This window comes from Callorhinus ursinus, unplaced genomic scaffold (assembly GCF_003265705.2).
Source record: "Callorhinus ursinus isolate GAN/ISIS: 27379988/994484 unplaced genomic scaffold, GSC_fseal_2.0 scaffold2, whole genome shotgun sequence".
Classification (NCBI taxonomy): domain Eukaryota; kingdom Metazoa; phylum Chordata; class Mammalia; order Carnivora; family Otariidae; genus Callorhinus; species Callorhinus ursinus.
In genome coordinates, this window is record NW_027397064.1 from 5,648,761 (window position 1) to 5,664,338 (window position 15,578).

The 15,578-nt window shown below is 59.4% G+C and overlaps 2 protein-coding genes across 9 annotated transcripts in view; one reads left to right on the forward strand and one right to left on the reverse strand.

Moving 5' to 3' along the window:
- NGEF (neuronal guanine nucleotide exchange factor) overlaps positions 1-5,521 on the forward strand; it is a 102,469-nt gene extending 96,948 nt beyond the window's left edge. For 6 of the 7 annotated variants that reach the window (XM_073877047.1, XM_073877068.1, XM_025889373.2 and 3 more), the window contains 6 exons: positions 727-816; positions 1,838-2,001; positions 2,214-2,369; positions 3,070-3,149; positions 3,873-3,977; positions 4,536-5,521. In XM_073877047.1, coding sequence (XP_073733148.1) covers positions 727-816; positions 1,838-2,001; positions 2,214-2,369; positions 3,070-3,149; positions 3,873-3,977; positions 4,536-4,726 — 786 coding nt within the window. In that variant the 3' untranslated portion in view covers positions 4,727-5,521. The other variant, XM_073877062.1, reaches the window with a different exon arrangement.
- A 1,865-nt stretch (positions 5,522-7,386) lies between these two features.
- SNORC (secondary ossification center associated regulator of chondrocyte maturation) lies at positions 7,387-14,832 on the reverse strand. 2 transcript variants are annotated; one of them, XM_025889390.2, is made up of 4 exons: positions 14,429-14,832; positions 13,960-14,091; positions 7,642-7,824; positions 7,387-7,554 (listed from the first exon to the last, which is right to left on the reverse strand). In XM_025889390.2, exons 2-4 carry the CDS (start codon positions 14,030-14,032, stop codon positions 7,445-7,447), a joined length of 366 nt encoding a protein of 121 aa, XP_025745175.1. In that variant the 5' UTR covers positions 14,033-14,091; positions 14,429-14,832; the 3' UTR covers positions 7,387-7,444. The 2 variants fall into 2 exon arrangements, with proteins under 2 accessions (XP_025745175.1, XP_073733188.1); XM_073877087.1 differs by lacking the exon at positions 14,429-14,832 and having other exon boundaries at positions 13,960-14,172.
- Positions 14,833-15,578: the final 746 nt, after the last annotated feature.

Below are 15,578 nucleotides of genomic sequence, written 5' to 3' on the forward strand. Positions count from 1 at the left end.
ATCAGGCGGGGGTTCATCCCAGCCCCCACTGGGCCCCAGAGGGTGAGTCCGGTGACCGTCTCCACCCACGAGAGGCCCGTGTGCGGGGGGCCAGGCTCTGTTTCTTAAGTTCTTCTCTGCTGTCACCTCCCTTTCTTTCTTGTCCAATGAAAGCTACACTTGCGCTTCTCATAGCTTACCTTTTTCTTAACAGAGGTGGATTTTTAGGGGCACCTGGCCAGCTCAGTCGGTAGAGCATGCGATTCTTGATCTCGGGGTTGTGGGTTTGAGCCCCTTCTTGGGTGTAGAGATTACTTAAAAAATAAAATCCATAAAAAATAAAGGTGGATTTTTTTTAGTTTATAAAAGTAATTCATGTTCAATACAAAAAAAAAAAAAAAGAACTGAGCAAGTGCCCAGAAGTAAAAGGCAGAGGGTGAAGACAGCCAGTCGCGTGCACCTCGCTGGTGGCGTACGCAGGTGCCGCCCTCGCACACCTGCTCATCCCACTGTAATCTTTGCAAAAAGCGATTGTGGTTTCCAAGCTGCTTTGCTCTCCAGTTTAGTGCATGTAAAATTATTGCAATTTTTAATGATCTCCCCCAGAATGGAGGGCCGTAGCGAAGAGCAGGCCAGCCAGTCTCCCTGCAGACGGTGTCCGCGCACTCTGGGGCCTGAGTGGACGGAGGCGGTGGCCGGGAACAGCTGGGTGCCTCTGGCCTCACGTGTTCTCCCCTCTTATGCCAGGTGGTAAAAGCGTGCAACGAGGGTGTCAGGAAGATGAGCCGCACAGAGCAGATGATCAGCATTCAGAAGAAGATGGAGTTTAAGATCAAGGTGAGCCTGCGCCCATCCATGTGTCCCCAGCCCAGCTGGGCTGGCCGGGGGCATCTCTGTCCCTGGTCGAGTTCCGTGATCGGCCACCCTTGCGTCTCAGTGCAGTGGCACCTTCGTTGACATCTCTCCTGGCACCCCTCGCTGCCCCTGCCTGTGCCCCCCCCCGCCCCTGCTGCCGTGACCACGCCGTCACATTGGCCTCTGCTTATCTTCTGAGTGTGCAAGGACCCTGGAGCTGCCTGCTCTCGTTTCTTGGCTGTGTGACCTTGAGCAGTTGACGTGAAGCATGTGACAAGGACCGTTCCAGGGATTCTTACATGGGGGGCGGGGGGGACTGAAAATCTGACAGCACTGACCAACCTCCCCCGACTTTATGTCAAGCTTCAGGCATCAGTGAGCCTGAAGGGTCCCTGGGGCCTGGTTTCTGGTGACATGAGCACACTGGGCCCACTGAGGGTCCCTGAGGTCCGGCTGTGTTTAGGAACTGAGCCCCCAGCTGTGGCCTTCTGGGCTCCCCCCATGTCTCCACCTGCTGCGCCAACCACTGGGTGCCAGGAGCCTCCCCCTGAGCCACGCAGCGGGTGCCTGCAGACTTGGCTTGCTTGTCGCATGGCACCAGGTTTTCTCCTCTCCCCTGTGAACTTGGCTCCCCCTCTGATTCTTCAGGTGCCGCCACATACACACACACACACACACCCGTGTAGACACAAGTCCACATAGACACGCTTAGAAACAAGCTCATACACGGCAGACAAACACACAGCTGCACCCAGGCGCAAATCCACCCAGCCACACACATGCCCGTGTACATGGGAGTGTGCACCCTCATGCACGCGCGCGCGTGCACACGCCCTTCCGCATTCGCCTGGCACTGCTCCATCCCCCCGTGCGGCCCCCCAATGCTGTTCCTCCAGTTAGCACTCCAGTGAGGCCAGGGGAGCCTCGGGAGGGAGGCAGGGGCGTGGAGGGACGCCACCGGCCTGACGCCGTCCCCCCCCCACCCCCACCCCCGCCCGGCCAGTCGGTGCCGATCATCTCCCACTCCCGCTGGCTGCTGAAGCAGGGTGAGCTGCAGCAGATGTCAGGCCCCAAGACATCCCGAACCCTGCGGACCAAGAAACTCTTCCGGGAAATTTACCTCTTCCTCTTCAACGACCTGCTGGTGATCTGCCGGCAGATCCCCGGGTGAGCGGGGGCTGCCCTGGGGGCTTGCGTCAGTCTAACCCCTTGGTCACCGTGGGAGGCGGCAGTCTGAGGGGCCGGGGGGACCGGTGTTCAGGTGGGGGGCTTCCAGGAGGAGGTGAGGAGTGGCCAGAACAGGAGGGCCAGCAAGACTGGGAGAGCCTGGGGCCTCCTTGGGACCAACACACCCACCCTGCCATCCCGGGTCCCCCCAGAGACAAGTACCAAGTGTTTGACTCGGCCCCACGGGGACTCCTCCGCGTGGAGGAACTGGAGGACCAGGGCCAGACGCTGGCGAACGTGTTCATCCTGCGGCTGCTGGAGAACGCAGACGACCGGGAGGCCACCTACATGCTGAAAGCGTCTTCTCAGTGAGTGCCCCGCACCGCCGGCCCTGCCCCTGACGCCCAAGGTGCCTCCGAGCCTCCTTCCCAGGTGGAGCAAGGCTCCGGGGCTCGGCACACGCCTGGGGCTGCCATCAACTGGGGTGTGTGTGTCTGCATGTGTCCCCTCTGGGTCTTGGGCTTTGGAAGGGCCTCTCCTTTCTGATGAGATGTAGAGCCCTTGGGGCCACGCTGACCAGTGCCCCACATCCCTGGGTGGTCCCAGGGCCATCTTTTCACCCCTCTGAGCAGCCAGGCCACCTGCCCTGCAGCCCCAGGGCTCTGGGAGGGACAGCCAAGGTCAGTGTGGACAGAGGTTCTGTGAGCCCCGTGTGATGCCCTGCACTTGTCCCCACTGGACGGAGCTCAAAGGTCACGCCCCCCATCTAGGTCCAGTTCCTACCACCCAGATGAGGACAACGACAGCCTTCCCCGGTTCCATGTCTGAGAGCCTGCGGCTTCAGGGCTGTTGGGGGTGTCTGGCGGGGGCGAGGGGCTCTCCCTCACCAGCTGACCTTCACGCGTGTCAGGGAGATTCTGTAGGGTTCCCCATGCCTCTCCCCTGGATTCTGGGCTCCCCCCCCAGCTGTCCTGCTGTGGCCTTGTGGGATGCCTGGCACCACGCCGGGGCGGGGGGCGGGGGGGGGGTTGCTCTGTGGTTTCGGCAGCGTCCTCCTCCATGTCCCAGGAGTGAGATGAAGCGTTGGATGACCTCACTGGCCCCCAACCGGAGAACCAAGTTTGTTTCCTTCACTTCCCGGCTGCTGGGTAGGTGCCCTCAGAGAGGAGGAGGCCGTCTGCGGGGGCGGGGGGGGGGGCGCGGCGGGGGCGGGGCGGGGCTCTCTGCGTTCTGATGGGGCAGTGCCTACGAGCCGGCTGTCCCAGAGGCCACGTGGCTTCCCCTGCCCGAGGGGCCTTGAACCAACCCAGAGGGACAACATCGGTGTAACAGCTTCACAAACACGTGGATGCTTAATAATGAAATAAGTCACTGGGTCTTAAGTGACAGGTCCCACAAGGAAACCAAGAGGAATTTGGGCCCAGAAGGCAAACGCCAGTGTTCCTTTGGGGTTGCCAGCTGTCTGAGAACCTTACAAACTATTAAAGGGTGCCGGCCCACCTGCCTCCGAGAGAGGCTGCTAGGCTTGCCTGTGCTTTCCAAGTCCTGGCCCTCCCACAGCTGCTCCCAGCACCACATCCCCGTCGGAGAAGTGCCCTCTGAAGTCCGACATAAGCCCCTCCTGGCCTCTTCATCCCTTTATGCATAGATCGTTTTTCTTCAGAGCCCCTGGCTGTTTTTCAACCACGTTCGCTCTGGAGCCACACCCCCTTCTCCCTCGAACAGGCCCTTTCCAGTTGCTGGGGGAGTCTGCACTGCTCTGTTAGGCGTGCCTGCCCTGCTGGCCGGGGGTGTCCAGGGCTTGCCGGGTCCGGAGCAGGACGGGCGACGGGGGGATGAGGACGTGCCACCTCCCTCTCTCCTGCCTTCAGACTGCCCCCAGGTGCAGTGTGTGCACCCGTATGTGGCCCAGCAGCCGGATGAGCTGACACTGGACCTGGCCGACATCCTGAACATCCTGGAAAAGACCGAAGACGGTGAGGCCTGGGGCTGGGTGCCTCTCCCACTCGTGCCACCCCTTCCCCACCCCCAGGACTCTGCACCGGTCTGAGGGATGGGGGGGGGTGCCTGAGCCCCATGGGCAGAAGCAGACATCACGAGGCTGAGGCTCAGAGACAGGCTGCCCGGCAAGAGGGTGATGGTGGCATTCCAGACTCCCAAGTGGTCAGCTTGGATACGTCTCCCTTTTGGGGGCGGCCTTGGGCAAGTCTCCTGGCTTCATGCTGAGAGGCAGACAGTTGCCAGGGGCTCAGGAATGGGTTCCAAAGCCAATACGTTTGGGACACACCGTGGCGCCCCAGGACCGCGTTCCCCAGGAGGGGGTCCGGGCAGTGCTTTCCCAGCTCCTGGGGAGAAAAAAATCCAAGCGTCTCCAGCAGCAGTTCTTTGAGCAGGTGCCCTCTGGAAAGGCCAGCGGGGCTCCTGCATCTCCCTCACCGCTACTCCCCGCACAGATGGGAGCCCTGGCCAGGACGGAGGCTCAGCCCTCAGCCTCACCCCCACGGCCTGACCCTTCCCGACCCGTCCCTACACAGGGTGGATCTTTGGCGAGCGTCTGCATGACCAGGAGAGAGGCTGGTTCCCCAGCTCCATGACTGAGGAGATCTTGAATCCCAAGATCCGGTCCCAGAACCTCAAGGAATGTTTCCGAGTCCACAAGATGGACGACCCTCAGCGCAGCCAGAACAAGGATCGCAGGAAGCTGGGCAGCCGAAATCGGCAATGACCCCCAGCCCGGGTCACCAGCCTGGCGGAAAGACGCGGGTGGACGGGCCGGAGCAGCTCCGGGCAGGCAAACCCCGAGGAACGGTGGAGGGGCTCTGGGGGGAGGCAGGCGCCTTGTGCAGGAGCCACCCCCACCCCCTCCCTGCCGCGTGCTGAGTGCTCATGTGTCTTGGCCCCCTCGCTTGCAGACAACTGGAGAAAGGGTGCCTACGTCTTTGCTGCATTTATAAACGAGAAAGGGTATTTTAAACAGTATTCTCCCACCTGTTCCTCTTGTCTCTTAGAGGGGGTGGAAGTGGACTGGCATGCTCCAGGGGCCTTCCCAGGCACTGGAAGAGGCCCCACACCCCGGGGTGTCCCTGGCCAAGGACAGGCTGGAAGGATTGTCATGACCCCCTGCACATGTCCTTCTCTACCCTGGAAGCCATTAGAATCCACCAGGCGTGCAGATGGACCGCCTTTGCCTGAGCTTGTTGAGCAGCCCTTGGTCTCCGATTCAAAGGACCGAGAGACCAAATGCCTCTGTCCTCCCCCCTCCCCAAGCCTCTGCCAGCCCCTGGCTGCACGGCCAGGCCCTGCTTCATGGCAGGCCTACCAGAGCTTGGCCGAGGGCCCATGCCACCTCTGGCTCCCTGACAAGCTGGATGTAACTTGTGTCTTCTGGCCCCTTCAGGAGCCCAGGTGTTGTGAGGAATGAATTGGCCACTGCATCCTGTATCGGTTTTGGTTCCGAGAAAAGCAAATATCATTTTTGGCTGCATTAAAAGAAGCATCATATATAAAATAACGGAGATGAAGCTCTGTTCTTTATTGCTCTGCTGCACACAGGAATGAGGCTTTTGGTTCTGGGCAGGGAAAGAGGAACTCCTTGCAAGGCCAAGGGAGTAGCATGTCCTGAAGGAGGAGGTTGAGGTGGCTTCCAAGACAGGAAAAAGCCAGGGTTAGGACCTCAGGGTGGAAGATTTGGACCTCAACTTGTGGAAGGATTCCAGAAACAGAAGATGCTCTTTGAGGGAGCTGGGGACACCCTTCTGCTGCAGTGGAAGTGAGAACGCAGGTTTGGGAGACCACAGTGCAACAGAGGTTGTCAGTGGGCAGTGATCCCACAGGAGATCTAAGACCAGGCATGGGGCCGGGGCTGCCTTCCTACCTTGGACACTTCATCCCACTTCTGGTGCTAGCAAGTTACCCAAAGACTGCAGCTCCTTGCCCAGCCCAGGTAACCCTCACAGATACCCCACCCCCACCCTTGATTCTGTCCTGAAGTGTGGAGGGTCTGGAATCTGACCCTGCCCAGCCTTGCATGCTTGGGACCACACTCTTTCTGCCAGGACACTCTTTCCTCCATGCCAGAACAGGCCTTTCGTTAGAAGCCCAGGATTTGGGTCAAGTGGGACTTTGTAGCGTCTTCCCACAGGCAACATGACTCCTGGCATCCTTGAGACCTGAGACCCTGTGAGAATTGGATGGATTTCTGGAAGATGCATACATGTGCAACACTCTGGCTCGACAGTGAGGGGCTGATGCTCATGGGGCCTCTGTGATACACCCCCCGGGGAGTACCCATACTTAAGTCCCCCAGCAGTGGGGGCAGGGGGAGAGGGGCCATTCCTGAGCCCTAAGCTGCTCTTGGGGGGTTGGGGGGGACGACCCTGGGACAAAGGGGAGGGGGTGACCACTGGTCCTGGCCCTTGTCCAGTTTATCTTCTTGAAGCTGGTAAACAGCATGCTGATTTGGATCACCTGCTCTAACTAGGGCTTTGGTTAGCAGAGGTTATGTGGAATGAAATAATTTAAACAGCTTCATGAGAACTGGTCAGTTTTAGAACAGTCCTTCCTAAGTGGAAACTTATAAAGCTCATGTGTTTGGGGCTCATCTGGAGAATGCAGGAGGAGAGAACTGGTCTTAGCTGGAGCAGGAGTGGTCAGGCACTCAGGGAAGCTAAGGAGGCCAAAAGAGTTGCTAGAAACAGTGAAAGAAGAACAGCTTCCCTCCACCGGCACCCACACCTAGGCCCAGGGTATCAAACCATCACGGGGTGTGCAGACAGTCCCTCCTCCAGGTCTCCAGTCTTCTTTTCCACTCCAAAGGGACGCAGTTCAGGCTTCTTCCCTGCCATGCCCTGAGCAGCTCAGCCCCTATTTTAAATCTCTCTCTCTCAATCATAAAAGCTAGGCTTCCCGGGAAGTGTGCAAAACGACATGACCTAGAAGGGAGAGCCAGGGCCAAACGCGGGGTTGAAGGGAGGCTGCCTGGGACTGTGGTCCGGTTGCTCCTGGGGCTCCCTGGGGTGGAGGGGTTCCCGGAGTTGCTGGAGAGACGGGTCTGGCGCTGCGAGCCCGCAGATGGGGCCTGGCTGACCAAGTCAAAGACGCCTCCGCCCCCCTAAACCTCCCCCGCGCCGCAAATAACGCAGGCTCTCGTTGGGAGCCCCCACGGCTCGGCCCGCCTCTCCTGCGCTCGCGCGGCCGCGCGTTAGTCTGCGCCCGAGCGCAGGGGGCGGGCCCTGGGCACTTCGGGGACGGGGGCGTGGGCTGCCGTGCGGGGGGGACCCCGCGCGCACTCGCGGCTCCCGCTGGCGCCCCCGCGCGCACGTGTTGCGATGTCGCCCGCCCCGCTCGCCCACACACGCACGCGCGGACACACTCGAGACACGGGGGCGCCACCGGGGGTGCAGCCGAGTCGCGCCGCGGTGGGGGCGCGGCCCCTTTATTCGCTTCAGGAGGCGGAAAACTTTCTCAGCGCGACGACCACGAGCGCCAGCACCACGCAGGTGGCCAGCAGGGCGGCGATGACGATGGCCGCGATGGCGCCGGGCCCCAGCGAGCCTGCGGAGGACGGAGGGCCGGTCAGCCCCGCGACCCCCGCCCGCCCGCCCCGCGCCCCCGCCCCCCGCCCGGCCGGCCCGCGCGTACCGCCGCCCTGGTCCAGACGCTCCCGCGCCGTGCTGTCCTCGGGGCTCGGCGCGGCGGTGGGGGCCGGGGGGCCGGTGGCCGCGGGCTCCCGGGCGGGGCTGGTGCTCTCCACGGGGCCCTCTCCCGACGGCAGCTCGGCGGGCTCGTTCCACAGGGTGGGCGCGGGCTCCTGCGGGCCCTCGGCTGCAAGGCCAAGGACAGGCGCTGGGGCGTAGGCCGCAGGGCCGACAGGGACGTGGGCCCCGCGGTTAACCGGCTGCGGGACTATGGGGTCAGCACTGTACCAGGCCTCCCGTTTCCCAGGCGCTCCAGGGTATCTACTGTGGCCAGGCTGCTCCCGAGCCCGGTGAAGACAGACTGATGGGGGGCGGGTGGAGACCAACAGGTTCTCCTAGTAAACAGCTGTGAGGACCCTGCGCTGGCGACAGAGCTTCGGGACTGCAGGGGCAGGGCACTTCACTCCGGCCCGGCCCGCCGTCCCTCATCTGAACTGCTGGGCTCTGCAAGCCTGGGTGAGATGCCTGACGCCTGTCAGAGACCCCTCCCCCTGCAAGGCAGGCAGGTCAGCCTTCACCCTGCAGAAGAGGCCAGGAAGGTGAGGCAAACTCTCCCTTCGGGAACCAGGGTCCCTGCCTACCCAGAGCCCCATGAAGGGACTACTCCCATGAAGGAGGTGGGGAGGAGAGGCAAACTCCTCCTTTGCCCCCCCTCCTTTGGCTTAATCTGGGCAGAGCCACACAGCCCCCAGGACATGGGGTCCAGCACCCACACATAATCCATGTTCTGAGGCTTAAACCCCAAGGGGACTCTATATCCTAAGAAACTGATGCCAGCATATTGCTGCTTCCAGACGGAACAGGGCCAGAGGGATGGGCAAGGGTGTCTGCGGTCAGTGCTAAGGGAAGCCCCAAGAAAGGGACGATGCCCCCCCCCCCGCCCCGCCGCCACAAGCTGGGGCTCAATGAGCACATCAGTCCCTGTGCAGCATTTTCTGCATTTCTGCTCATGGGTTGGGAGTTAGCAAGGTTTGGAGTACCCAGGGGCCTCAGGGAATGGGGGCAGGCTAAGACTGAGAGGACTGTGTGTTGGTAACCCCAGCCCCATACTGCTCCCCTCCCCACCAAGGATCCTGGTCTGAGGAGCCCCACAGCACTACCCCAACCCTGGACCCATCCATCCTTCCCAGACAGGAGGTCCCAGCCACCCAGTTAAAGTTCAAGACCAGAATGGCAGACAGTCTCCAGGCTACCCCTCACCGCCCCCGGCCCTGGCCATTGGCTTTAGCAGGGTCAGGGCTCCCCAGTGCCTAATCTCAGTTGTGATCCGAGGATGCTCAGGCCCCACGCAGTCCCTAGAATGGGCTCAGCGGGCATCACGACACACCATCTTGTTGGCTCCAGCTGCTAGGAACTCTTGTATCCCTGCCTCAGAGTTGAGAAAACCAAGGCTTGGCGGGGACACACACACACACACACACACACACCACACACACACACACACACACCACACACACACACACACACACACACACACACACACACACACTTGGCGGGGACACACACACACGAGTGCTGCTGGGACTCTAAAGCCCCCAGACGATGAAGTAGCAGGATACACTTCCCCAGAAACCGCCAGGGAAGTTGTGTCGTTCCTGCAGCTCTAGCCAGCCTGCCTACAGGTGCCTGGGGCACATTTCCCTCCACAGGCTTCACCCCTGAGAGCTCCCTCTGGCCCAGACAAGCCAGAGCCAAGCTGCTTTCGGACTTGCCGGCTTCCAGAGAGGGGCTGTTCTGGGAAGACACAAAGGGACTTCTGGTCTTTCCTGCTAACAGCGCCCACCTGGGGCAAATCACAAGGAAACATCAGCTAAACCCAAATTCAGGGTCAGTCTTAAAATAACTCTGTGCTTTCAAAAACATCCAGGTCAAGAAAGACAAAGAAACGCTGAGGAACTGTTTCGGATTAGAGACCGAGGAGGTTGAAGGCAGCATGTATTCCTGGATGGGGGCTGGGGGGCGCTACGGGGTTTACTGGGGAAGTATGAATATGTAGCTTAGATAACAGTACTATATCGATGTCCATGTCCTCATTTGGATAACTGAATGGTTATGTAAATATCCTTGTTCTTAGAAGCACTTAGGGGCCAAAAGGCATGAGGTCTACAACTTACTCTCAAGTGGTCAACATTCAGATGGGTCAAATGGGGAGACAGAGAGAGGAAGAAGAGCAAATATGGCAAAGGTGAATCTAAGAGCCTGCTGGAGTTACCGGATTATTTTTGCAACTTCGATGTAAACTTAGAATCTCTTCCCAATCAAACTCTCCAGGACTCCCCAGGCCCTGCCCCTGCAGCCTCTCCCAGGCCTGGGCTGGATCAGTTCTGAGGCTCAGCTTGCAGGCAGGGACCCCTGTCCTATTTCCCAAGGGTTACCCCAGCTGGCATCCCTTTTCAGAAAACAGACCTGGCAAGGAGGCCTCCCACGGGCAAAAGGTCCCTGGCACACAGTGTGGGGGAAGCTTTCCGCTAGTAGGGCCTGAAGCTGAACCAAAAGGTTGGTGTCTGGGGGCCACCCTGGCCCCCCACCAACTGCGAAGACCACCCTGTCCTCTGTTGTCCCTGCCTGGGAAGGCAGGGGTCTGCAAGCCTCATAGCTGCTATGGAAAGTGCCAGGCCCCAGACATGCCTGCCTCAGGCTCCCAGGGGCTGAGCCAGAGAAAAAGCCTGAGTATGTCCACTACTGGGCCCTGCGGTCTGGGGCTCACAGACTGCCGCCTGTCTTCCCAGATAAATGGACACGCCACTGGCCCCCACTTGCTCCCCATACACCCACGGCAGGGAGGCCACCACAGGGCTACTGGGTACCAGAGCCAGCCAACCTGGGTAGCATTTGGGGAATCAGCTGCCTGCAGCAAGCAGGGCCCAGGTAAGCATCTACCTCTGCCCTTTGCCAGAGCCCAGGAGCCATCTCTCGGGGAGAGTGGGCCACCCTCTGAGCAGGGCAATTGGGGGCGCACCCAGGCCTTCTCTCCTTCTCCCCCCTCGTGACCCAGCCTTACTCTGCTGCTCCCCACAGAAGCCTGGATCGTCCCTGCCAGACACAGTGGCTCAGGCCACCTCATCCCTGCTGTGTGTGCCCACCTCTAACCCTCCTCCAACACTCAACCAGTCCCTAAAGCTTGAGGGGCCGAACCTACAGGCTTCCAAATCAACACAGCTGGGTCCAAAGCCTGGCTCTGTCACGCTGTCACCCTGGGACCCCAGCAGACTGACTTCGCTCCCACCCTCCCCGACTTCATTTCCCAACCTGTGAAATGGAAGTTGGCCCATGTCTCTCTCGGCCCACAAGTAGTAACTGTGCTGTCACTGCCACCGTGAGCTGCTGCCTCGGCCCCAGGGCCTCTCCAGCCGGACACAGGCCAGCTGGATCTGTGTGCTGTGCAATCTGCTGCAGCTGACCATCACGGGAGACCCCCAAGGCCTCATCTGCACCCAAACAGCCAGGGCCCCAAAGGCCTGCCAGCTCCCTGCAGCTTATGCAGCCCCGAACTGCAGCCTGGACTCAGCCACCAGCCTTCCAGCAAAGGAGGTGCAGGTGCCAGGAAGAGGCCAAAGCCTTTTCTTATCCTCATCTACATGTCTCTGTATTTTCTCAATTTGCTGTAATAAAAGGGGAAAACAAAGTTTAAAGGCAATAACCCACTTTCCCCCCAAAATCTGCCTTGGGGAGCCCTAAACAGAAGCAGTTGTCAGGGAATTTGCCAGCAGGAGGGCCCGTCTGAGCAGGAGTGAAGATGAGGGAAGGAAAGAAAGCCAGGCAGAGGGAGCAGCACAAGCAAAGTCAGGGAGGATGGAGCCCACGGGCATGGACGGTGAGCTGTGAGCCCCAAGGGGGATGTTGGGTGCGGACAGAGAGGCGGGTAGGACCAAGGAGGGCCTGTGATAGACCTAAACTTAGAGGACCAGAGTTAGCAACATCCTGCGACTCTGACCAAGCAAACCAGGAGAAGTGGAGGGCCCGTGACACTGCCACAGGCCCAGGCACAGTGGGCTCTTCCCCAGCCCCGCCGCCTCCAGCCACCCTGCCTTTCAGTAAATAGGTTTGTTTAACACTCCCTCTGACCGCGGGGCCCCGAGGCCAGGCACCCGTGCTCACAGACTGCCTTTGTGCCAGCCATGAAGGGCCTTTTTATCCCTGCCCTGGCCTCCCGCCTGCTCAACCTGGCCTGCTCCCCCTACCCCAGTAGCTGCAGCCACAGGCAACCGACAGGGAGGGCAGCAGGCCAGGCCTGGACCTCAGCCACGGGGCCACTCCTTCCCTGCCTGCCTGCCTGCCTGCCTGCCTGCTACAGGACCCCAGCCCACCAAGCAAAGGGCAGGGGGCCTGCTAGACCTTCTACACACCTGCTCAGAGCTTCTAGCCCAGAGTGGGGTGGCTGAGGGCCTCCCAAACATCCTCCCTCCCAGAACGGCAGGAAGAACCACAGCCAGCCAAAACCCCAAAGACTCCGGGGTGGAGTTGACCTGCCTGTTCTCGGTAGGACACATGGAGGGAGGTGAGTCCAGGTGAGGTCCTAGAGGCGCCAAACACGTCCCCAAACATTCCTGTGGCAGCGGACAAAGCCCACCCACCCAGGCTGTGTATGCACAGTCTGATCCAGGCCTCTGGCCAGCATCCTGGGCTGGACGAGCTGGCTACTCAGGGAACGAGAAACTGCACAGAGCTCTCCAGGCGGCCCCAGGACCTGGGCAGCCAGGCGCCAGCACCTTCACCTCTACCCACTTTGACCACCAGGCAGGGGTGGAGTGGGGCGTAGGGTGGGGTGTGGGGGATCTGCAAGGACCACAGTCCCAAGATCTAGTCCATAGAAGATGCCACCCGATACTCAGGTCACTTTCCCAATTCCTGGGGCATCCCACCAGCCCCTCGTCTTGCCCAGCTGGCACATCTCCCACCTAAAGGGAGGCTGGGCACTTTCCCAGCCTATATGGAGAGGTGGTTCTGTCCCAAGACCACCCTGCACCCAGAGGGGCTGGGGACATTTATTCACGTTCCCCCAACATTTACTGAGCGCTCCAGGATGCCCGCCCCACCCTGAAAGCTCATGTGTCTGAATTTGGTAGGCCCACAGTCCCCCACAAGGGAGGCAGAGCTACTGACTGTGGTTATCACCATGATACAGATGAGGAGAGGTACAGAGAGGCTGAGACGCGGTTAGCAGACAGAGGAGCAAAGCCAGCCTTCTTCCCAGGGCGCCTAGAGGGGCTTGCACACCCGCAAGCAACTCACCGCCCCCCGTTTCTTCCTGGTGTTTGTGCCTGTGTGGCTGTCCCACCAGGCCTCACACCCCCAGCAACTCTCCCCAGGGCCATGCTCAGGTGGCTGGCATCCAGTTGCCACCCCTACAGATCCACAGACATTCCCCCAAAGCCCATGCTGCAGAGAAGGTCTCCAGGGGTCTCCCCACCCACACCTCTCTCCAGCCCCAGGACCCCCCCCCCCCCCCCCACCCACAGGGGCCCTGAAATACTTCTCCTACAGCCCACCTCACAGCCAACAGAGACTGCTTTCTTCTGGAGAAAGACCATCCACGACCTGTCTGTGCTTTTTCTCTCTCAGGCTTTGAAGCTGGCCTGGGCCAACCCCTCCCAGCAGAGGGCCCTAGAGCTATGCCCAGGCCTGGGGCTGAGGTCCAGGGAGCCTGCCATCCTGAGCCTATTGGGACCTTCCTTCTCACTGGACCCCAGACCCAGCCATTTCGACATCAGTACTGAGGCTAAGTCCAGTGTCCTCATCACGGTTTTGCTAAGGAGTCTCAGGCCCTGTGCTGCTCTTTCTGGAATTCTTCCTGGGCTGGGAACATAGTACTTGGGTACTCACTCTGGAAGGTCATTTCAGAAAGCCAGCACAGAAGGGCTTACAGGGTTAAAAAGTGAAACAGCAGGGCTCTGGGGCTTTCTGTCTAGGAGCCCAGGGCCTCTGGTCCCTCAGCTGTTTGCCCTAGGCCTAGTGCCCCCTCCTGACTCCCAGATCTGGAAGCCTTCAGATTTTAGCATGCTGGGGTAAGCCCCGTGTCCCCCAGGCAGCTAACATCCCTGGCCCTGCTCCCTACATCACCCCCCTGCTTCAGGGGCCATCGTCCCCACGGCTAGCAATTCCCAGGACATCGACTCGGCTCCTGGCAGCTGATCTCATAGGAGCCCTCCGCAGAATCACCCCAAACGGCGGCCATCTCCTGGGAAGGGCTTCTACCCAGTGGGCCACAAGGTGCTTCCTGGCCCTGGGCGGCTGGTGGCAGCAGTCAAGGGAGCACGCTTACCTGTGAGCACTGCAGGGGCCAGGGCCCCGGAAAGGAGCAGCAGTGCCATGCGCAGGGCCGCACGGAATGCCATCCTGGCCAGTGAGGGAGCGCGGCTGGAGAGCGGGATGCACCGAGGACTGAGCTAGTTAACTTCAGAGCGGTGGGAAAGAGGTATCAAAGGGCTGGGAAGGGTTTTCATCAATGCAAACTCTGTCCTCCTGGGACACCGTGCCCGCCCCCCACACATAAGCACGCGCACGCGCGCGCACACACACACACACACACAGTAGAGCTTACAGAACAGACTGCTTTCCTAACTCCAAAGTAGCCCCACCCTCAGAGAGGGAATAAAGAGGAAATTGCTCTTTCCCTCTCTCCCTGCCCCCAGCCCTCACTCTCTCTCTGTCTCTACCCCGCCCCCCGCAAACACACACTCCTCAGCCACTGGAAGTAAGATTCTCAAACTTCAATGTGCAAAAAGACTCACGCAGGGAACTTGGAAAATACAGATGCCTCCAGCACTCTGTATCCGAGGGTCATGGGTAGGCCCAGGGGTCTGCATTTTAGTACCTATGGCCCTGGCTCAAGAGACTGAAGCCCAGGCAGTCAGCACTGCACAGTCTGCTCACTTTGGGGCTCCCGATGCCTGGTGGGGAGACAATACTCAACAGACCTTGTTAATAACAGAAGCACTTTTAAAGCAGTTTCAGTCCAAACCCTCAGCAGCTCTATTTCCAGAAAAGCTCATGTCATTAAATGCCCTGTTTCTTCTTCTTGCTCTCTGTTCTCCCAGATGCCTGAGACTTGAAACACCACCTGTGTCCTCCTGGCATCTGTGTCCAGCCCGGGTCTGGTGCAGAACTTCAGCCCTACCACCCACGGCCTCCCCAACAGCTCCATGAGTATCTAAAAAGTATGTCCAATTTAATGTGTCCAAACCGACCTTGACTCCATGCCTCCCTAGTCCTGCTCGGTCAGTGGAACCCCAGCCCCTGACCTTCCACATGTCCTAGCCACATAATTAAAAGTTATCAAAGGTTTCTCTCTCCCTCACTCGTCTAATCTCTCAGAAAGTACTGCCAGCACCCCTTACCTCACACACTTTGTGCCCCCCAACCCCCCACCCCCATTCTTAGAAAAGCCACCTTAAAGGCTTGCCTTGGCCCTGCTCAGTGTTCCAGTCCACTGGTCTTGAATAAGTTCCCCCAACACACCAAACGTGGTCCTGTCTCAGGGCCTTTGCACTTGCTGTCCCATTTCCCAGAAAGCAGTTCCTCAGCTCATTACGTGGCTATCTCCTCATCACCATTCAGGTCTCAGCTCTGATCAGCCAGCTTCCCATCTACCCATCACATCACGTACTTTCTTCTTAGTACTTATATTTACGTAAAACTCTCATTTCTTTCTTTTTTTTTTTTTTTTGGTGAATTTTCTGAGGAATAACATATATACTGTGAAAAGCACAGATCTTATGTTTACAGCTTGAGGAACTTTTATGCGTGTATACACCAGGGCAAATATCACCCGAATCAATATGGAACATCTCCAGCACACCAGCCGGGTCCTTCCTGCCCCCCAACCCCGTCAGTGACTCCAAAGCATGATTCTGTCTTCTGTCACCATGGAGGAGTTTGGTC

What these genes read in the sequence shown, in the direction of transcription:
- SNORC (XM_025889390.2), bottom strand. Translation starts at nt 14,032, where the DNA reads ATGGCATTCCGTGCGGCCCTGCGCATGGCACTGCTGCTCCTTTCCGGG. An exon ending in GGCCCCTGCAGTGCTCACAG is followed by an intron (nt 7,825 to 13,959) that starts GTAAGCGTGCTC and finishes TTGGCCTTGCAG; the next exon opens with CCGAGGGCCCGCAGGAGCCC. An exon ending in GCGTCTGGACCAGGGCGGCG is followed by an intron (nt 7,555 to 7,641) that starts GTACGCGCGGGC and finishes CGTCCTCCGCAG; the next exon opens with GCTCGCTGGGGCCCGGCGCC.